The sequence below is a fragment of the Puma concolor genome, chromosome D4 (genome assembly GCF_028749965.1).
Source record: "Puma concolor isolate L17-30 chromosome D4, mPumCon1.1.hap2, whole genome shotgun sequence".
Lineage (NCBI taxonomy): Eukaryota > Metazoa > Chordata > Mammalia > Carnivora > Felidae > Puma > Puma concolor.
Genome location: NC_141679.1, coordinates 77,024,131 through 77,047,212, shown reverse-complemented (window position 1 = coordinate 77,047,212; position 23,082 = coordinate 77,024,131). Strand labels below are relative to the sequence as shown.

The window sequence follows — 23,082 nt, the reverse complement described above, 5'->3', positions numbered from 1 at the left end:
CTCCCTCTCTCTCTGCCCCTCCTCCATTCATGCTGTCTCTCTCTGTCCCAAAAATAAATAAACGTTGAAAAAAAAATTAAAAAAAAAAAATAAATCATAATTGTCTTAGCCTCAGGGATCCATTGATTAAAAAACCCAAAGGGTGGTCAGTTCACAGAAACCAGGAAAGTCATACCTCCCCAAAGGCAAAGGTAATCTTAGTGTCTTTTTGGAAGCTGGTTCTAGTGATTTACTTTTCCCCACTGAAAAAATATTAAAAAGAATAAAAATTACTCTGAGCATAGATGTGCCTAGAATAATTTTTGTCTGTAAATAATTGTAAACAACTTTACTATGTTCATAATAAATAATAATAATTCATAAAAACAATAATTCATAATAATTATGTTTCTTCCATGTGGAGAACATCCAAGTCCAGGGCTTTGTCAATATTCACTTAATTGTTAAATGTATGTATATGCATAGACACATGCATGGGTCTGACATTATGCTAGATACTTTACAAATGATCCTTAAACATTCCTTACTGTTGTAGGCATTAACGTATCCCCATTTCACACATGTGGAAATGAAACATAGAGAGTTGAAGTCACTTCTGTCAATTTGCTTAGTGATAACACTAAACTTTGAACCCAGGGGTTTGGTTCCAAAGACCATACTCTTGACTTCCATGTCTTGCTTTCCCTCCAGCATGTATAATAACCTTTGTTGGTTTAAGGGATCTAGACTTCAGAGTCCCAACGTGCCTTGATGGAAATGTGACTATAATGCATGTGGTAGAAATTTCCGTTTTCATAACCTCTCCAGCTAAATTTCTAAGCCTCCCTTTCAAAGGCAAAGATAAGCTTAGTTTGAGTCTAGACTAGACTGTCCCCTCCTGTCCTCTGACCTTTCTTTCCCTGCCCCCACCCACAGGCCCAACCATGGAAGCCTCATCAGCTGGAGAGACTGCCTCTCTCAGATGCCTCCTAAGGGAAAATGGGCGTCCTGGAAAAATGAGGTCACCAGTGGCCACAGAAAGGAAATTCTGCGGTCCTTTACTCAGAAACTCACCATTAACTTAAGCTAGCATTTAGCGACATAAACTCCACAATCTTGGACAAATCTTCCACTTGAAACCTTCCCATCCGCCTCTCATCTCCAGATGTTCTCACCACAGGGGAGAGGAGTTACTATCTGTCAAAGGACAGCAGGCCTTAGATGACAGGTCTTGTCTATTGGGTGGGGCTGGGAGCCTTGGCTAAAAGCTTCCCTTAGGAAAAGTATAAGTTCCATCCAGGTTTTCCCTTCTAGGACTGAGCGGGCCAGGAGCAACGCCTTGTAGGAGACAGGCTGAGAGGAGGATCTGTTCTCTGAAGAACTTGGATTTGTGCGAGACTAAGAAGCCCTTGGCAGTTCAAGGTCACAGGGCAAGATGCCTTGGGAAGATGACTCATGATTAGATGGATGAGGCTACTGATATGGCTGCATCTTCTCCCTGGAGTTATAGCTGATGTTTCCTGTTGCACATAATTGGTCTGCTATTCATCACTTTCACAACTGCTATCAGCTCAGTGACAGGCAGGACAAATAGTCTGGAGATAGTTTGGAACAATGTAAGCACAATCTATCGCCCTGGTGTTGGAGAAGGTCTACTAAGATCACATAGGTTAGACATCCAAAGAGCTTCTAGTCTTCTGTTCCTCAGAGTTTTCCACTCATTCATGCATCACTTATTCATGTGACAAACATGTATGGAGTACCTGCTGTGGACCAGGCCTTGTACAAGAAGCTTCGGGTAAAATAAGCCAAGGAAGATTTCAGTGGAGAAGACAGGCATACCGATGAATAATTCAGTAAAATATTGTAGCTCACTAGCAGATACGTTGTCCAAGGTGCAGTGGGAGCTGGGAAACCAGAAAGGGGTTTCTGGAGAAGATTGCAGTTGTTGATAAGTCTTAAAGAATGAGGGTGATGTGACCAAAGGTAGAGTGGAAGAAAAGCATTCTAAGCTGAGAAGAGTTTGTTGCTTGTCTGGTTTATGACAGGTGGTTTAGTGTCACTGGTATGTAGGACTGGGGTATACTCGGTGGTGGGGCATGAGGCTAGGAAGATTGCCATCTCTGTAGGAAGGGCCTGTGTGCCAGACCAAGAACAGAATATTTATACTTGCCTTGGTCAAAGCCCTGCTGTTGGTAAGAAGTAGAAACCCACTAAAACATCTGAGGGAAAAAAAATTGGAGAAATTATTATAATGATATAGTGACTTCTCATGGACAGAGAACACAGCAGAGCCCCAGCATCTAGGAAACCACTCTCAGAAGTAACTCCAAAGCCTTCCGTCTCTGCTTCTCTGTCTGTCTGTCTGTCTGTCTCTCTCTAACTCCCTTTCTTATATTTTCTGGTCTCTGTGAAAGTAGCTCAGCATGCCAAGACCCCAGAGCCAAGTCTAGCTTTGTATCTCATGCCAGTTCAAGCACTCACAGACCAATGACCCTTTGAATCTAAATTCCTAGCAAAAATATCTAATCAGTCCAATTTAGGCCAAATAATGACTTTGCTCCCACCACCCTTGGCTAAAGCAACAAGGTTATTTAGTTCAAACATGACTGCCAAACTGTTCTTTGTATCTGATACCTGAAAGGTAACTATTAAAATAAAATCCTGTAGGTAGGTTTTTATTCTCAAACCAGAGTACCTTAATCCAGGAGGGATACACTATGATATGCAAAGATATCTCCAAAGCCACAGGATAAAGAGAGACGAGATTCTTGAACAAATAGTATACAAGAATCACCTGCGAGTATATTAAATCAGATTCTGCAGCACCTCGCTCGGGATTCTGGTTCAGTGCTGCTGAGTTTGACCTGGGAATCTGAAGTTCTAATAAGTTCTTCCAGTCATTAATGAGGGAAAAGCCCCAAATATCACCCTATGAGAAACATTTTGAGGGGAAAAAATGTCATTGTTTTAATATGAAAACCAACTCAAGTCTATTGTAGAGTAGAATTTGCAATTTGCATAAATATTTAGGAAAGAGACTTCAAAGTAATTTTGTCCTGGTCCTTTCTGATATTTGGGATTCTTTGTGTGAAAAGATAAAACAAACAACAAACAAACAAACCACCACAACAACAAAAAAACCCTTCCATATTTTACTGGAGGATATGGAAAGTTTTTAAAAATCGAGAGCTTTGGCTCTTAGATCTCCTGTGCTGGTCTTAGAAAAAAAGTTAGCATGTGGTAGGAACATGGAAAAGGTTAAGAAGCAGAGAATTATCCTAAGGCCCTAGGCAGAAGAGAAATCTTCTAAGCTAAGGCCAACCGGGGGTGAAGGGATAAGAGATACAAGATTAGGGCTCTTAGCATTAGCTCATTTATGATAAACCAATTGATTAATCAACTACTGAGCCCCTCTACTCTATATCAGGTGCTAGGGATTAAATAATAAAGCAGACAGGAGAGTTCCGACCTCAGTTTGTACACAGTCTATTAGGAGAGACAGATGAGCAATGAAACAGACAAGAAAATATAACACAGTAGAATAAGTTTTATGACAGGGGAAGGTGGGAGAAGATGTATTACAAAGGAAGGGGTCTATTCCAGCTTTAGGGGGTTGGAGAACGTTCCCTGCAAGAGCTCATTCCCAAACAGAATTGATAGATCACTCGGTGGGGGAAATTATGGGATGGGGGAAGAGTTCCTAGAGAGGAAATAGCATGTGAATGGCCAGAGGTGAGAAAGCATGGCTGGGGAATAGAGTCTGAAAAGAGTGGTGGCAAGAGGTGATGCTGGAAGGAGCAGAGATTCTGAGGGCCCGACATCAGCACAGAGGCATCCAGATGACTCCGAGCCACCTAGTGGGATGTGGCAGGCTCTGTGGCCAGGGAGGCCAATCACGGAGGGCTCAGGTCATCAGAGTGGCCTACGGCTTAGTCTGCAAGCATCTGAATTGGATGCCTGGGGAAGATTCAACAGGAGTCTGAGCAGTATCAGTGTGAGTTACAGGTCCTTCTAGTGCTCATGGTGTTGCCGGAAGGTTAGGGCCTCTGAAATAAGAATATTCAACACCCTTATTTTATAGACGAGACAACTGAGTCCCAGAGAGGGAGACTGACTTGGCCAAAGTTGCACAGTTGCTGACAGAGCTGGGATGAGCTGTCTTTCCTGAGAAGCTCTTGGCAGAGAGCTTTGTATCCAGCCTAGAATCGAGGTTAGCACAATATGGAGAAGACTCTGGCAAGTACCAGATACCAAGATGCCATGTGGGGGGGAAACGTTCTGTAGACAGTGATGTTTGGGAAATGCTGCATCTTATGCATTACCTTCTTAGGGTTTCCCACTGACCACTAGCATATAAATGGCTCTGAAAAGTTCCATATGGAGCAATCTTATCTTTTTAAATCTAGTCTTTTCCAAGTGTACTTGACCACAGAGACAACCTCTCCAACCACTCTCAATTTTTTTTTTAACCTAAAATCAGCATCCCATTGAACTCATGTTCCTGGAAACACACTTTGGAGCGTTGTTCTTGCCAGTAAGTACTTAGGACTGAACAAAACAAGGTTAACCAGTCACCCTGGCTCACTCTGAGAATATGCCACGCCCCTCAAACCTCACCTGTTTTCAGTATTTAGGAAAAATGACTGGAGCAGAGAAGAAGTATTCGGTCTCGGGAATCAGCTTGGTGTTTGAATCCTAACTCTGAATTATCCTAGATTTGTCACATTGTTCAAGTCGTTTGTTCATGCTGAGCCAAACTTTAAGTTTCAACTTTTTCAAAGATTTAGTACAACCCAGTATACTGGCTTATTTCAGGATTAAATTAGCTGGAAGTGGTGATGTATTTAGGAATGGGAGGAGCTTGAGATTTCATTTTGCTCTGCCAAACATTGTCTATGTAACATAGGAAAGGAATCCAGAGTCCCTGGGGCTTTGGTCTCATCCTCTGTGTAATGAGAGTGATAGAAATACCCAAATCATGGCATTCCTGTGCAAATAAAATGCTTCTCTTCCTGGAAAACAATGAGCACTGTGTCTGGCATATAGTTGTGCTCAAATCCGCTCACTGTTATTTTTAATGCATTGAAACCTAGCACTCCGTCCTCTACCTGAGATGGATAGGAACTGAACTATGGGGTGCACTGACAAGAAAAATAGCTCCTTGCCTGAGGATCATATAACCTTACCATCTTGTCTCTGTACATCTTGAGAAACAGACAGCTGACAGTGCCCCATGCTGGAGCATCTCAGTGGGTTGTATATTTATTTCTCTAATATTTTTTCATTAGCAGAAGTAAGTGTGGCAAGAAGGGGGGCTTGGCTGGCTTTAAATGTCTTCCCCCTGTCACCCAGATTAACAAGCTGTTCTGTTGGGCTCTCATCATTCAGGGGAGAATGGCTTGAAAAGCGAAGTTTATCCTGACAGGGGAAATTAGGTGTCATTTCTGTGATTTATAGAGCCATAGATTGAGCGGCACAATTTCTCATATAGGAAATGGGTCCTTGCCGGTTAGTGTTCCTCCACTGTGTGGCCTTCTGAATAGAGGGGTCTGACTCAGAAGCTGAAAATGAGGAGCGGGACAAGGGAAGTCAGGGGGCAAAGCTTGGGCTTGGAGTTGGAGACTCTCTGCTCGATTGTGTTCTATCTGGGGAACGCTGGGCTGCTGTCTTCTCTTCTCTGGTCCTACACTTGCTCGTCTAGAAGGATTACTGCAGACGGTGAGAGCTGTAGCATGCACAAGGTGTTGAGAGGCATAGGAGAGCTGACAGATAGATGCCTTAGCACCAGGACAGAGTAAGGATGTGCTTCACAGGTGTCTCTTCCCTTCATGATACCCCTCCCTGTATTCAGAAACCACCCATGGCATGCTCATCGCCCGTGTGACCTCTTCCGCAGAAAGCATGTTAGCTATCGGGGGGGTGAAGTATAGACTTTATTTTCTTTTGATCAGTGTTAGGTTCCCAGCAAAACTGGGCATAAAGTACAAAGAGTTCCTATATACCCCCTGCCCCCCCACAACACGGAGTCTCCCCCATACCACATCATAATCCCTCAGCACCATGGTGCATTTGTTACAACTGATGAACCTGTGCTGACACATCTTTGTTACCCAAAGTCCATGGTTTACGTGAGGGTTTGCTCTTGGTGTGCATTCCGAGTTCTGACAGACGTATAATGACACGCATCCACCATGATAGTATCCTACGGAACAGTTGAAATGCCCAAAAATCCTGTGTGCTCCTTCTGTCCCTTCGTCCCCTCCCCCCAGCCCCTGCCAATCACTGATCCTTTTACTGTCTCCATAGTTCTGTCTGCTGGAAGGAACTTTTAAAGGATCTCAGACAGTACATCTAAGATAGGAAGTTTTAAAGGGGATGGGAAAACTGTGGGCAGTTATGAGGAAAAGTAAAATCCTGAACACAAATCAGGACACATTATCAGAACCAGCAATACTGTGCAGTGTGTACATAAGTTGAAGAAATTACGAGTGACAATAAGGCCCAGAGAGGGTAAATGACTTACTGAGGCCACATAGCAAGTTAGTCGGAAAAGGTTAGAGTCCCTGGGATTCTCCTGTCGCTTGGCTTTTTTCATGCTCTATCTCCTCTTCCTGTGGAATTTTATTCACTCCTGTGGCTGCTATTACATTGAAGTGTGTGACATTACTGACATTTGACTTACAGAAATGGAAATTACAGATGGCATTTTCATTAGTCTATTCATATGGATACAGTGAAGACCTCAATATCTGCTAAAGGTGGAGGGAATCAGCGGTGAAAATCATATTTAAAAACATGGATTGTCTCCATCAGAGTGTGTATTTCGAGGCTTTATATTTCAGAGCACAAGCTCTAGAGCCAGATTTCCTGGGTTCAAATCCCGACTGTGTCACCGACCAGCCCCATGACCCTGGGTACAAATGTAAAATGGAACATGATAATTCTACCTACCTCACAGATTGTTGGGAAAATTAAATGAGCCGATATATCTAAAGTACTTAGAGTTTTTGTGAGGAGTAACGCATGGAAAGTGTAAAAGTGCTTGGCTACTCTAGTCGGTGACAATATTGCTCATGATGGTCATGGCTGACAGAATGGATTACAGGATCAAATGACCTGAGTTCAAGTTCTTGTTCTACCACTTTTTAATTGGTAACTTTGAATAGACTATTGCACCCTCTGAACCTCAGTTTCTTCACCTATAAAATGGGGACAGTAACAACAGAATCTGCCTTCTAAGGCAACAAGATTAAGTGAGATCATGTGTATCAAAGTGCTTAGTACACTCTCAGCGAGTGTTGTTACTATGTTTCCTGTCTAGCAGCATAGCCGATGAGTGGCTTGAACCAGGTCCAAAGGTAGGCAGCCTCATGTAGGGACTGTTACTGAGATGAGAAACTTGGTTTGTTTTCTGCCAGATTCTTGTGGTGTAAACTTGGACAAGTCTCTTCCCCTCTTTGGGCCTCTTGGTCTGCAGAATTGTGAAGATCAGCATCACCTTTCAGGAGTCTTCTAGATTTGACATACCAGGGATCTGTGGCATTGAGTATGTGCATATGCGTGTCAGAGCCCTCTAGTCCTAAGGTTTGTACTTCCCTTTGCTTGGCTGTCCCTAGTTGCTACCTCCTCTAAGCAATCTTTCACCATTGTCAGAGGTAAATTACCTGCTGCCCCCGTTGTTTATTGCCATGTAATCCCAGAAATTGTTGACTTAAACCAACGGTGATCATTTTATTAGTCTTTCAAATGGTTCTGGGGGTTGACTGGGCTGACCTCGGTAGTTCTTATTTGGCTCTCTCATGTGGGTGCAGTCAGCTGGTGGCTGTGGCTGGAGGTATCTCAAAGACGTCCACGCTTACATATCCAGCAGATGACCCCGGCTGTTGGCTGTGGCCTCAGTTAGGTCCATTGGCTGGAATACCTCCATGTGGCCTCTCCATGTGGTCTGGGCTTCCTCACAGCATGGTGGTTGGGCCCCAAGAGTGAATATCCCAAGAGACATAATGTGGAAGCTGCCAGTTTCTCAAGACTTGGGGCCAGAAATTGAAGCAGTAATGATTCTCTTGGCTGCAGTTACAGAGTCCAGACCCAAGGGGGGAGAACCTAGATTGCATGTCATGTTGAAGGAAACATCAGTGATATCTGGGGGCATGTTTTAAAGTCACTATCCCTGCCTTCCTGCTTTGTTGCAGAATAAGAAAATTTCAGTCCCCAGACATTATTCACTTCTGTCCCCCAATGTATTCTCACACAGGCTGCTTAATTCTGCAGTCATTGATTGATAACAAGATGACCAGCCAATCTCCTCAAGATCAGGGCACACCAACAGTGTTTTATTCTATTCCCAAAGAATGGGGGCTCTGGTCCCTGGTCTCCAACTCCTCTGTCTGCTGGGAAAATGAGTGATTGGCACCTCCTGCAGCCACTGCTAGTGGGTGTGCTGATGACTGGGTGGCAAATGGCCCGGGTAGGTTCTATCCCAGAGGTCCAGGCTGAGCTGGAAACCATGATTTCTGCCTCGGCACAAGCGCTCCTATGATGTCCTCTTCAATTCTTTCTGTGTTCATCAATCCTAGTCCCTCCTGACCAATCAAACGTGTGGTCCACAGGGGCTCAGGAATTAGTCTCCCTACAAAGCTAGGATGTCAACCATTCCCATTGCTCCTCCTCCCTCTTTCTCTAGGGACCTAGGAGCTTCTTATTTTAGACCCAAGCACTCCTCTGGCAAAAAGCTATCAACCTACTCTCCTCCAAGCAGTGATTCCAGATGTCTCCAGAAGAGATTCTCTCTCCTTCCATCCCCCGCCCCAGTGCACTTTCAATGGCTTCATGGCTTCAGTCTTTTTATGGTGACCAATTGCATTTCTGTCATCTCTTTTGCTAGAAAAGAAAAGTAACAGCAAGTATATAAGCTTAATACCTGGCAGAGCATCCTAGTACGTATCTGTGGAATTTAACGCCCACTTTTGGGACCCTACTATGTGTTGCTCTTTTGCTTAGAGCCAGGGGCACAGTGATTAATCAAATATATTATCTTGGGCTGGAGGAGTTCACAGTATAATAAGTAAGAAGGACACATTAGTAAGCAAACTGCAAGGAAATGGGAAATGGGAAAAAATTGAGAGGAGGTATAGGGACAAAATTCCTTAAGTATGGCAGGGTCCTGGTGGACAAAAGGTTTCCTGGAATTCAGCAAGGAGAAAAAAGTGGGGAAAGGGCAATACAGAACAAAGGCACAGCATAAGAGAAGGCTCGGCATGTGCCAGATCATAAAGTGGGTGCAGTGGGGAGGAGAAGGGAGAGGAGCCACAGGCTGAACAACAAAGGATTTTGAATGTCAGGTTAAGAAGCAGAGAGAGACTTTAACCAGAAGGAAGTGGGATTTTGAAGGAATCTGGGCAAGAGAGTGTACTAAGCAGGAATGTTTTAGAAAGCTGGGAGAGGAGGTGCTGAAAAGGTGACCTTGGAGCTCGAAGGCCAGTCCAGAGGCTATGACAGTTGCCTAGAGAAAATGATTGGACAGCCACAAGACCAATCTTAATAGCACCATGGGGATAACAAAATCCATTAAGCTTTGAGTGAGGACTTCAGGGCATCTTTTTGGTCAGAAAAATCATCTCCAAATCATCTCAAAATCAGAAACAACAAACTTGGTGTCAGCCCCTGAGTCTGACTTTTAGTGTAAAAAATACAGTCATTGTAAGTATAGAGTGTGGAATTTAATTCATGGGCTCAGTGACATTCTATATGGATGGTCCCAAGTATCTTAATCAAATACAGAGTACTAAAGTTAGGATTCCTAAGACATTGTTAACATTCTAAGGCTGGAGGAGTCCCTTCCTTGGTATTCCTACAGCCTTCTCTGTGTACTACTTCATAGCATTTGAACCGTATTCATTGCGATTGTCTGTGTCTTCAGCATTACACTATGAGTCCTTTGAAGTTAGCTACTGCATCGTGTTCACCTCATTTCTTAGCATCCAGACAGCAGATGGTATGGAGTAGGAAGTTCAGTGAATGTTTACTGAACTTAACTAAACCTTCAAAAATATATCTTTTGTATCCTCATTTTACAGATGGAGAAATTAAGGCTTAAAGAGAGGAATAACAATAATTTGAACGAGGCAAGTTCAAATAGGAAAGTAACCATCGAGTCAGAAATAAATCTTAGTTTATTTTGATTGCTTAACATTTTTGTGGCTGTTTACTCCTCCTGCCCCTTTTGGTTTGGTAGCTAATTAGCCAGAAGTTGGAAGCATTTCTTTGTTATGAAAGCGAATGATCATGCAAATGTAGTCCTTACCCTTGTTTAAGTACAGGATTTGTTTCTTCAGTCCCTGCACTGACTCAAAAGCCAGAAGTCAACAATGCCTCCAGTGTAAGGTTTCATTTTCCTCTGAGAACACACAAACACACACACACACACACACACACACACACACACACACACACACCCATGCACAGGCATGCAAACAGAACATAAGCACGTGATTCAAACAGAGCAGCTGAAAAGGATGTTTTGGATGAAATCTTGGCATTTATTGTTGCTGTGTGACCTGGGGAAGTCCAGGATGCCAGGATTCTCTTCCATGCTCCTTTTTGAATGGGGATAGGACCTCTATCTCAAAGGGTAATTTTACGATTAAATGTAGGAATAGAATCATTTCATCACAGAGTTGCTCTCTCACCGTGGGCCAGCCAGCTAGCCTTTCTGAGCCACTGTATCTGATCTGTCAAATGGATTAGATTAGATGATTTACAGAATTCCTTGAAGCTGGAACATTCTATGATTCTCCTCCCCTGGGATCTAATTGGATTCGGGATGGGATGTTGCAAGGGCTGGAGACAAGGAAAGAGTGATGCTGCCCTGATGCCTTGCTGGTTTCTGCTGCCTAGCCAGGGCTCCCTCTTTGATGTAGGCCTTTTATCAGGGTATGTTTGTGCTCTCTCCAGGGTTTGCCTGGCCATTGCACCAGTCCCCATTCTGTTCCTCATGGTTTGGGAAAGAGCCAGTAGTTGAGGAGACTCGCAGGCAGGATTTCTTCCCAAGAGCAGCTTGGATGGTGAAACTCACAAAGTCCAGAGAGATTTCCTGTTTTGTTTTCCACAAGCTCAAGCGACTCTTGATTACAAAACACACACTCACACAAAAACAAAAACACATACACAAACAAAACAGGATGTTCTCTCTCCTCTCATTGCTAGAGTCAAAGCAATCTCTTACCATCTGGGTCACTTTCATCCATGGCCCCAGATTTCACCATTATGGTAGTAAGCCCTTAGTACTGGCTGGAGATGTTACAGAATCTTATGCCCAGAGCCATTTTGCACGTTAATTGTAGTAAAGGGGAACCTGTAAATGGAGGAAGGAGGTCCATCAGTCAGCATGACCTCATGTGATCCCATTGCTTTCTGTCCTCAAGAGACCCCGACCCCCACCCCCACCCCCACCCTGTGCTGGTAGAGCAGCGGACATTTGTTTCTAACATAGGTTCTGATTTGTAGTAGGAAGAGTGCTAGGTGCATATGCAAATGTTGAGAGAAATATACTAAAAAAATATTGTTGTTCACTTGAAATTTGAATTTAACTGGGCATCCTGTATTTTTGTTTACTGACTGGCAACCCTTTAAGGGCAACCCTAATGCCCTTAAAGTGTATGCTGTATTACATGCTTCATGAACATTAGCTTTCACTATAATTCTTTTTTGTTTCTTTATTTAAAATTTTTTTTCATGTTTATTTATTTTTGAGAGAGAAAGAGAGAGAGACAGAGTGTGAGCAGGGAAGGGGCAGAGAGAGAGAGGGAGACACAGAATCCGAAGCAGGCTCCAGGCTCTGAGCTGTCAGCACAGAGCCCGATATGGAGCTCGAACCCACAAACCATGAGACCATGACCAGAGCCGAAGTTGGACGCTTAACCTACTGAGCGTCCCAGGTGCCCTGGTCTTCTTTGTTTCTTTAGATCATTACTCTAAATTCAGGATAAATTAGTCATTTGTTTATTCCCTAGTGGAGAATATGGGTGAAAACACACGGCAGGAGTATTGGGGCCTCCTCATCAGAGTCACTTAGAGAAATGCGGTAGAGGCTAACACAATAGCATTCTTGTTTTGTTTGTTTTTTCCTCTAAAAAACTTTATTGTTTCCTTTTGGCCTTTGGCTTGGGAAAGGGATCTGGGGTGGTTAAAAGGCTGCCTAATGGTTGCAGGGAGAGGCTCAGGCAGAATCTCCGACACCAGGGGGATGTCAGGGGAGGGTCCTCAAAGGCTGCTGGGCTCCAGTTGCTTCTAGTTGTGCTTCAGGGTCAGCCTTTCAAAGAAATACTTGCCCAGCCCAGCTAGGGGAGCAGCAAGCATGATAAGGTGAGTCAGGTGGTCACCATCTTCTTGATGAGTTTCACCTCCTCATCTAGGAAGTGGTTCTCCAGGAAGTCACAGAGATGGGGGTGTGCTTGGGCAGAACACAGGGCAGGCAGCTTCAAGAGGGCCTGGTTCAGGTTCTTCTTCAGAACCTCCATGGTGTCTAGAGTTTTTCTCCACTCATCTTGGAAAGGCTTTTGAATGCTTTGGAGGAGGGCACGTTTTGCCCTTCAAGAAGCTAGTTTTGCATCTTCAAGAAGCACTCAGTGCCTTTGCATTTCTGCTCAGCCGACTTGCAGAAGAAGTGGCGCATACCCTCCTGAGCTACACTGTCAAGGTGGAAATAGAAGCCCAGAGAGAGGTAGGTGTAGGAGGCCCACAGATGCATATCGACCCTAACCCTAGTGGTTAGGGCTAACGGTGGTCAATGGCAGCCTCCACTTTGACAGAATAACTCTGAAGAATCTGACAGCTCATGTTTGTTTGGCAATAAGGAGCTAAGCTCAGAATGCAGTGTTGCCTGGTCCTGGAGACAGACAGAGGATGGCTGAGAAGATGGTTCTGAAGGTTGTAACTGGAAGAGGTTGGAGGGTGGTCAGAGGCTGGAAGAAGGGGTGTCCCTGGGTCTGTTCTGGCCGAATACTATTGAAACAAGAGGCAGATCTGCAGGACAGCCACGCACGGTGTGACAATAGCATCCTTGCTACTTACCTCCTTTTGTATCTGTGTGTTGGGTAGCTAAGGAGGCAGACCCCAGACCTACTTTACACAAACATGTTACACCTGAGTCTTTTGACAACGTAGGATGGAAAAAGTAACACCTGGGTAATCAGGTGTCCTTGGTTATAGGCAGTGTGACACTTTCATTTAAAAAGTACAAAGAGGCTCTGTGCTGGCAGCTCGGAGCCTGGAGCCTGTTTCTGATTCTGTGTCTCATTCACTCTCTGCCCCTCCCCCTTTCACACTCTGTCTCTCTCAAAAAAGTAAATAAAAATTTTAAAAATTTAAAAAGTACATAGAAAGTAACAAACATAAAAGAAAAAGAAAGGACATAGGGTCCGTTACCTGGTAATGAGAAAAGAGATCAATGCTCTCTAAGTTTAAAAAAGAGCTGAATCCTCAGTGCCTTGAAACATTAGTGTAAATGGAGTGACTACAGCGTGAAGCACACCTGAACCTGAACATGAGCTTGATGTTTTTCGGTGTCCATTTATTTATTCAGTAAATATTGACTGGATATCGGTGCTAGGCCCTGTGAGAATACTTGTGTGAATAAGGCATGGCCCGTACCCTTGGTGTGATCAGAATCTGTTGGATGAGACAGGCAAGGGAAGGTGACAATAGGTGTGGTCTAGCGTGTTATGGCGTCCAGAAGAGGGGAATGATTCAAGACTTAAGAATTAGTCCCAGAATAAAGGGATACTTCCTTCCTTGGAGTACAAGGAAGGGGAGTAGGGAATATTCTAGCAGGGAGAAAAGAAATCTTTTTAAATAAAAAGACAACGAGGCACATTGCAATTCTATAGAACGTTTATCATCATTGAGAGGAAGGGTCAGCAAACTGTGGACCTAGACCAAATTTGGCCTGCTTCCTGTCTTTGTCAATAACGTTTTATCAGAACACAATCATGCCCATTCATTTAAAGTATCTCTGTCGCTTGTGGGCTACAAAGACAAAGCTAAGTTAATTGTGGCAGAGACTACCTGGCCACAAAGCCAAAACTATTTGCTATCTGGCCCTTTACAGAAGGAATTTGTTGTCTCCTAACTTAGAGCACGCTTTTCATAGGAATTTACTGTGGTGAGAATGTTAGAGGTGGCATGAGGGTGGACATTAGCATGTAAGGGAACATCACAGGAGTGGTGAACGATGAGCCCGTGGAAGCCATCAGGAGCTAGAGTAAGGAGCTTAGGCTTTATCCTGAGGGCCTTGGCGGGGAGCCTCTGAAGGTTTCCACACGGGGAGGTGAGATGGACCAAACATCTGCAAGAATTCTGGTGACTTTACTTACTGTGCTAAGCACTGGGTAGTGTGTAGAATTGTGGAATCCTTATGTGGTACACTTGAAACTAATATAACACTGTTAATTATACTTCAATTAAAAAGGGGTGGGGAGGGGCAGGGCCTGGGCCCAGACTGTTTTCACGAGATCCCAGCTCCATCACATTACTGGCTGTGAACCTCAGACAAGTTATTTCTGTGGACCTCAGTACTCCAATGGGTAGAGTGGGAAATGACGATAATAATAATTGTGATATCGATTGCATGGGGTGGAGAAGACTACATAATTTAATTCAGGTAGAGTGCTGGGCCCCAGAGGAGGTTCTCAGCAGTTGCTGTTACCACTGTCCTGCCTCAGTGACCATTCTGGCTGCCTGGGGGAGAGAATGGCTCAGAATGGGAGAACCTGGTGGCAGAGTGTTAGGTCTTTGGGAAAGACATGGTGGCCTGTGCCTAGGTGGGTTGCTCTGAAGCTTGGGTCAACTCTGGTCCCTGGGATCTTCACTCTCAATCTCTCCACCATGATCATCATCATGTCTTCTGCCCTTCTTTATTCCAGGCCTTCAAGAGCGCACTGATGAGCTCCTACTGGTGCTCTGGAAAAGGGGATGTGATCGATGACTGGTGCAGATGTGACCTCAGCGCCTTTGATGCCAGTGGGCTCCCCAACTGCAGCCCCCTCCCACAGCCAGTGTACGTATGTGTGCGTGGTCCCTCTTCCTCTGGCCACCCCTTTCATGGACTCACACTCCTGTCCCCGAGTGCATCACCAGATCCCTGAAGTCTCTGTGACCTGCCTCCTCCTTTGAGAAAGCGGAGTGTTTGGGGAGAATAGAAACCAGATTTTTTAAATGATCCCCTCCATTTATCATTACTTCCACGCTCATCTGTTTAGGAGACATTTACTGGGCACTGACAGCTGCTTAATCAGTTCCTGTGTTGGTCACTGGGGCTACTGAGGTAAGGAGGGTGTAGAATGTTGTCTAAGAAATGTCATTTAATTCATTAATTCAACAAATAATTTTTGAACACCTGCTGTGTGTCAGGCACTGGGAAATTCATCAGTGAATAAGACAGTCTGTGCACTTAGGGAGCTGACCCTTTAGTGAGGGGATAGATATCAAAGCAAAAACAGGAAAATATGATACATTTCAAAAAGCTAATAAATATATGAAAGAAAGACGAAGAGGTGCTAGGAGAGAATAATGTGGTTGGTGCATTAGTTGGAGGGGAGGGAGGGAAGCCTCTCTGAAAAGACCTGAATCAGAGTAGTTTTCCAGGCAACAAATGGCACCATCGTGGTTCAAGCAAAAGGAGGAACACATGTGAAAACCCCAATGTGGGAAATTCAGCATTCAGGGAAGTAAGAGAAGATCATCTCAACTGATGCAGTGTGATTAAGACAGTGCTGTGAGGAGCATAGGAGAGAGGAGCAAGAGCCAATATGGGGGAACCAGAGGCCCATAACATCCCTTTGTGTGTGTTGGGGAGATTACACCATAAGATAGTTCTTGTAGAGGTAGTGTAATGGAAATAGAGAAGGAATCTGGGCTGGGCACAAGGAAATTACCATCATAGTTCTGTGCCCAACATGCTGTGTGACTTTTCACAAATAGTTTTTCTTTTCCTTGCTTCCCTACCTGTGAAATGAGGTGATTGAACTTCCCAGCCTCTAAGGACTTTTCCAGTTCTGACCTTCAATCGTTGTGCTGTGTCGTAACTTATAAAAGGATTCTCTGGGACTCCTGCCCTCTCTGAGGGAGTGTTGATTTAAAGATGTTATAGATCTGACTGATCTGTTGGGGGATTGGAGAGAATGGCAGGAAGGTTGAGGCTACTGTATCTGAAGGCACTGTGAATTTAATTAACAACAAAGCATCATTGATAATATGGTTTAGATACATGGAAAAATCAATTTTCTGTGAGCATATATCATATGCTTGGGTAGCTATTCATAACCCTGTTTTATGGATAAGGAAATGGAGACTGAAAGAGGTATAATGAATTGCCAGAGTCCATACAAAGGCTTGTTGGTGGGTTGAAACAGGATTTGAGCCTAGGGTGAATCCTGTGCTTTTAATCTTGAGATGTGCACATGCTTTTGGAGCCCAGACAATGCTGACTGGGAAATGACCAGCCTTCCCCATCACCCTTTCTAGGCTTCGTCTGTCCCCAACAGTAGAGCCCTCCAGCACAGTGGTCTCCTTGGAATGGGTGGATGTTCAACCAGCTATTGGGACCAAGGTCTCTGACTATATTCTGCAGCACAAGAAGGTGGATGAATACACAGATACAGACCTCTATACAGGTAAGTAGGAAGCCCGTGACTTCGCATTTTGTTGGGGTGGCGTGACAGAGGAGAGAAATGGATTTGGAGACTTACTGTCATCTGATGTGGGAAGGCATTTGAGATTTCATTGTTTTGTGATTGTCACCTGGTGCCCACACCTGTATGCCTTTTTATATGATTTTTCAGTGGGGAAAGATATTAAATTGTAGTTGGAAAGAATTTCTGATTCTCTGAGATGGATCGTTAAAGTCATATATCAAAGTGTTAATTTAGAAAAGGATTTAACCTTTTCTGCTTGGAAAGGCCTACAGGTCACATGTTTGAATAACAGAGTCTGTAAGTATATAATCTCTGGGACGGAGATAAACTCAAGGAATTGTCTTTTCTAGTGAGACATACCATCTCTAGTGAGATAGCTGTCTTCAGTGGTGGGGAAGAGGGATTTGGAAATGATTCACGCATTGGGGAGGAGATGAGAAAAGGGACTCTTCAGAGTGCTACATTTGGTTGTGACTCTGAGTTGTTCTCCTTGAATTCTGAATGTCTGATAGAGCCAGGAAGCTGTGCCATCCTGGAGATTGGCTGTGTGGGGGCGGGTTTGGCTTCAAGGCAGGCCAGGAGTCTGGGTCTGTGGTAGTCAGGCTTAGGCTGACTGTATCTGAAGGCACTGTCAATTTAATTAACAATGAAGCATCATTGAGAATATGGTTTAGATACATGGCAAACTAACCAATTTTCTGTGAGCGTGTATTGTATGCTTGGGTTATGCCCAGTCATCACTGGAACCAAGTGAAGCCTGGCCCACAGGGACCCCTGGAGCTGTAGGAACTGGCAGGCACCAGGATGGATTGGAAGCTTGAGTTCGTGAGAGCCTGGTGCCTTGAAAGCTTCTGGGACCTCAATAGCGGGTACAGGGTTCTTGGTGAAGCCACGCACACACTTCTCTCTCCTTCCACAGGGAGGATTTCTCTCTCTGAATTGGTCTGTCCCATCTTGGGGGAAGTTATGATAGTGAATCTTACCTTTCTTAACATGCTTACTATCGCTTTTCCTGTTTTTGTGCCTCACCCAAGTGCTATAATCCCTTACCTAGAAACTTTAGTTCTTGCGGACGTATTTTTCTGCATGGCTACCTGTTGAAATTGATTTGGGGAGGGCGGGGGTCAGAGAAACAAGTGCCGTCATTTTTCTAACTTCACTCTCCAAATGATTAGCAGCCTTGCTTACAGATCAAGTAAATGGATCCCACCCAGAGAGGTGTGAGATTTTGCCAAAGTCCTACAACCAGTACCTAGTAGAGTCAGGCTTTATAACCAAATCTCACTCCAGCACCATGCTTATTCTTTATGTAACATCAGACTTCATGATGGAAAACTGAATACTCGTTTGCTGAGAGATTTTTTTGTTTGAATTAGAAATGGATGTTGAATTTTCTGTCTATTGAAATGATCATATAGTTTGTTTCTTTGTGAATATTATAGATTACATTTAAAAATATGATAAATTACATTGATGGATTTCCAAATGATAAAAAAAAAACACCTTACATTTCGAGAGTAAGTAAATCCCACATGGTCATGATGCATTATCTTTTTTTTTCTTTCTACATATTGTTGGATTTGATGTGTTAAAATTTTGTTGCGAATTTTTTGCATCTATGTTCCTGAGAGATTCTGATCTGTAGTTTTCTTGTAATGCTTGTGTCTGTTTTTATTATCAGGATTAATTCTGGCCTCACAACGTAAATTTGCCCTCGCAAAATATTTCCTTCCTTTCCCATTTTCTAACAGTTTGGGTAGAATTAGCAGTATTTCTTCCTTAATTATTTGATAGAATTCACCAGTGAAAAAACCTGGGCTTGGAGCTTTCCCTGTAGGAAGGTTTAACTACCAATTTAATTGTCTGATAGATACAAGGCTATTCAGATTATAGCTTGTGTGTTTCAAGGAATTTGGCCATTTCATGTAGGTTATAAAATTTACTGGCAAAAAATTGTTCATAACATTCTATAATTAGTCTTTTAATACCCATGGAAATTTAGAAATTATAGCGATCTCTCTCTCATTCTTGATTTTGGCAGTTTGCCTTTCTCTCTCTCTCTCTCTCTCTCTCTTTCTGATCAATCTGGCTCAAAGGTTATGTAATTTATTTACTTTCTCAATCCAGTCAACTTTGGTTTTATCTGTTTTCACTATTGTTACCCGTTTCATTGTGTTCTGTTGGGATCTTTATTATTTCTTTTCTTTGGCTAACTGGATTTAGTTCACTCCTCTTTTTCCTGGATTTTTAAGGTAGTAGCTGAGGTTATTGTTTTGAGATTTTTCTTATAAGCATTCCCCCTAACTACTGCTTTAGTGGCTTACCAATTTTTGATAAATTGAGTTTTCATTTTCATTCAGTTCAAAATATATTCTAATTTCCCTTTTGTTTTCTTCTTTGACTTATGGATTCTTTATGGCTACTTATTTAATGTTACTTATGTTCCAAATATTGGGGATTTTACAGACATCTTTTTGTTATTGATGTCACTATATATCAAAGAACATAATTTTTATGACTTTAATCATTTTAAATTTATTGAGACTGGCTTTATGGACCAGAATCTGTTCTGTCATTATTTTCAGCATCCACTTTAAAACTCTTAAGGACTGAGAACAAACTAAGGGTAGATTGGGGGGGTGGGGGGTAGGGGAAAATGGGTGATGGGCAGGGAGGAGGGCACTCGTTGGGATGAACACTGGGTGTTGTATGGAAACCAATTTGACAATAAATTATATTAAAAAATAAATAAAAGGCCAGGGGCGCCTGGGTGGCTCAGTCGGTTGAGCGTCCGACTTCAGCTCAGGTCACGATCTCGCGGTCCGTGAGTTTGAGCCCCGCGTCGGGCTCTGGGCTGATGGCTCAGAGCCTGGAGCCTGCTTCTGATTCTGTGTCTCCCTCTCTCTCTGCCCCTCCCCCATTCATGCTCTGTCTCTGTCTCAAAAATAAATAAAACGTTAAAAAAAAAGTTAAAAAATAAATAAATAAAATCTTTGATCAAATGTAAAAAAATAAATTCCATTTAGTTATCAAAAATAAAATAAAATAAAATATATTTCTTGTAGGCAACATATATTTAGGTTTTTTGTATATATTTTTTAAATCCAATTTGACACTGTTACCTTTAAATTGGGGTATTTGGACCATTCATATTTAATGTGATTTTCTTTTTTTGGTCAGGTTTAGTTTTGTCATCTTGCTACTTATTTTCTGTTGTCCCATCTTTCTTCTCTTTTTTTTCTTTTTCTGGATTGGGTGTTTTTATGATTCCTTTTTATCTCCTTTGTTGACTTATTAACTATATATCTTTTTTTTATTTTAGTGGTTACTTTAGTGTTTATATATGCATAGTCAGCATATCATGATATACCTTCAAAGCTATTATACCACTATATATATAGTATAGGAACCTTATAATAGTATACTTTTATTTCTCCTCTCCTAGCCTTTATTGTATTGACATACATTTTGCATATATATATGCATGCTATATTCTATAACATGTCATTATTTTTCCCTAAAGAATAATTATATTTAAAGACATTTAAATAATAAGAAAAGTAATTTTTTTAAGAAAAAAATAATTTTATATATTTACCCATGTAGTTACCATTTTTGCTGCTCATCATTCCTTCACATACATATTTTAATCTAATTTCATTGTCCTTCCTAAAGGATGTCTTTTTCTATTTCTTACCTTTCAGATCTGTTAGTGATAGATTCTTTCTGCTTCTGCTTTTGTAAGTTGTTATTGCTGGGTATAGAATTCTAGATTGACATGTTTTTCTTTTAGTAATTTAAAACTGTTGCTTCTCTGTCTTGCTTACATTGTTTGCATTGAGAAATCTGCTTTTATTCCTACCTTTGACCCCCTGTATATATATACCATTTTTGTCCTGTGGATGCTTCTAAGATCTTCTCTTTAGTCCAAGTTTTGAGCAATTTTATTATTTTATTGTGCTTGAGGTTCATTGAGCTTCTTGAATATGTGGGTTTATAGTTCTATCATGTTTGGAGATTTGGGGGCCATTATTTTTTTTTTATATTTTTTTTCTTCCTGACCATCTTTATTCTCCTTCAGTGACTCTAATTTTATGTGTTTTTGGCCATGTGAAGTGATTCTATTTTTATTTTTTTTTAATTCTTTGTTTAATTTTGAATGGATCTTCAATACCTTCTGCAAAGTCTAACCTATTTTTGACCCCATCTGGTAAATTTTTCATCTCAGACATTATAATTTTCATCTTTAAAAGTTCAGTTTGGGTCTTGTTAATATATCACACACTTTAACATTTTTGACATATGGAATAGAGTTATAATTGTTTTAATGTCTTTATATGCTAATTCTAATGTCTGAGTCAGTTTAAATGGATTGGTTTCTTTCCTCATTATGGGTTGCATTTTCCTGCTTCTTTACATGCCAGGTAATTTTTGACTGGATGCCAGACATTTTTATTTTTGCCTTGTTGGTGCTGGATATTTTTGTATTCCTATATTTTTTAACTCTGTTCTGGGACACAGTTAAGTTACTTGGAAATAGTTCTATTCTTTTGAGTCTCACTTTTAAGATTTGCTAGCTGGAACTGGAGTAGTGTTTAGTCTAGGGCTAATTATTCCTTACTACTGAGGCAAGATTCTTCTATGTGCTCCACACAATGGCCTATGAATTATGAGATTTTCCAGTATGGCTGGTAGGAACAGCCACTATTTTTGGCCCCTATATGAACACTTGGCAGCGTTCCATCTAATCCTCTTGAGGTAGTAGTTTCCTCACCTACATTCATTAGTCATTACTGTGGTGAGTGTTGAAATGGGACCCTCCACAGATCTCTTCAATTTTCTCTTTGTGTAGCTCTCCTCTCTCCATTGTTTTATCCCTGTAGTCATTTTTGATATCTTCAGACTGAGAACTGGGTCTTCTCAGTGCAGGGAATCTTGCAGGCCTCCCTCTCACTGCACAGTGATCTGGAAACTCTCTAAAGGCAGTAATCTGGAAAATTTTAAGGGCTCACATAATTTGTTTTCAATTTCAATCTTTCAAGATCTCTGGCCTTTGTTGCTGAGTTCCAGTTTGAACATTTGTTTTATACTCTTTCTTTTCCTTTTTTAATTTCTTTATGTTTCAGGCAGCTGGGGAAATTAATCCTAGTGGCTGTCCATCTGGTCCAGAAATGAAAATACAAGATTCTTCCTTCTGATTGTCTAGGAGCCAATGCTCTGATCCAAGAATTTATTTTCTTTCTTTCTTTCTTTCTTTCTTTCTTTCTTTCTTTCTTTCTTTCTTTCTTTCTTTCTTTTATATACATGAAGCTTACTTGTTTTTAGTTAATGGTCTGAGGTCACCCCACACAGATATCACCCCTTCTTCTTCCTGCTGTCACTCAGAAGTTTGAAGGTAATGACATAGCTACTTCCATCTTTATAAGTTCTTCTAATCCTTTCTTGTGTGACTTGACTTTCATTATCCCCATTGTTCAGCTCTTGAATTTTTTAGTGGGTAGCTGTCTACAAAGAAGAAGATAATGACTTATTTCTGTATAATTTGGAATCCTCCCATAGTGCCTGACCCACATAGATTTTCAATGTTAATGAATTGAGTTGTTCATGGGTAGATATCAATATATGTATGTATATGTGTATAGATATAGATATTTAGTCTTATGTAGCCCTAGAGACTAGCTGAGTATATAATAAGCCTTCTAAAATGTATCATGGTCAACTGATGCTATGGATGATTGGGGGCTATCTGAAGCAAAAACTGTTTTTTGTTTTTTTTGTTTTTTTGTTTTGCCTCTATGTCATCTTTACCATGTCTCAACCATCTCGAAACTTCACCTGGCTCAAATTTAAATATTCCAGCTCATCTGATTGAGTTTTATCTTAGAGGATAGAAGCCTAATGAAGGAGTATGGACTTTGGAAAACTTGGCTTCTGCTTTCAGTTTCCACCACTTTGCACTGAGAAATCTAGGGCCAGTCATAATCTTTTCTAGGTCTCAGTTTCCTTATCCATGGAATGGGAAAAATAACAATCACTGAACATGCTACCTTCAAGATCGAAGGTAGTAAAGTTCTTGGGACAGAGTAGGTACTAGTAAATTTTAGTTGCTTCTCATTTCCATGAATTAAAAACAATGAAAGGAAAATTAAATGTTCAGAAGAAAACAACAAAGTAAGGTGTAAGACTTGTTTTGGATGGAGAGTTAGGATTACTCACACACTTGGCCAGGTGAGGCCAGAATAAGGAAATGCGGGTTTTCTCCTTTGATCTCTGGGTTTTCACCAACAGCCGAGTCCAGTGCTGGAATTATTTATTTGCAAGCTCACGAATGTGTGTGCACTGATATACATGCGTACGGACTCTTTCTCTCTTGCCCTCTCTCTGTCTCTCTTTTACACACACAAACACA

General features: G+C 41.9%; 1 protein-coding gene across 5 annotated transcripts in view; it reads left to right on the top strand.

Moving 5' to 3' along the window:
• The window catches only part of ASTN2 (astrotactin 2), an 881,464-nt gene that overhangs the window by 712,270 nt on the left and 146,112 nt on the right, over nucleotides 1–23,082 (top strand). For all 5 annotated transcript variants that reach the window (XM_086683845.1, XM_086683843.1, XM_086683844.1 and 2 more), the window contains 2 exons: nucleotides 14,904–15,037; nucleotides 16,504–16,652. In XM_086683845.1, coding sequence (XP_086539971.1) covers nucleotides 14,904–15,037; nucleotides 16,504–16,652 — 283 coding nt within the window. The remainder of the gene's footprint in view (nucleotides 1–14,903; nucleotides 15,038–16,503; nucleotides 16,653–23,082) is intronic.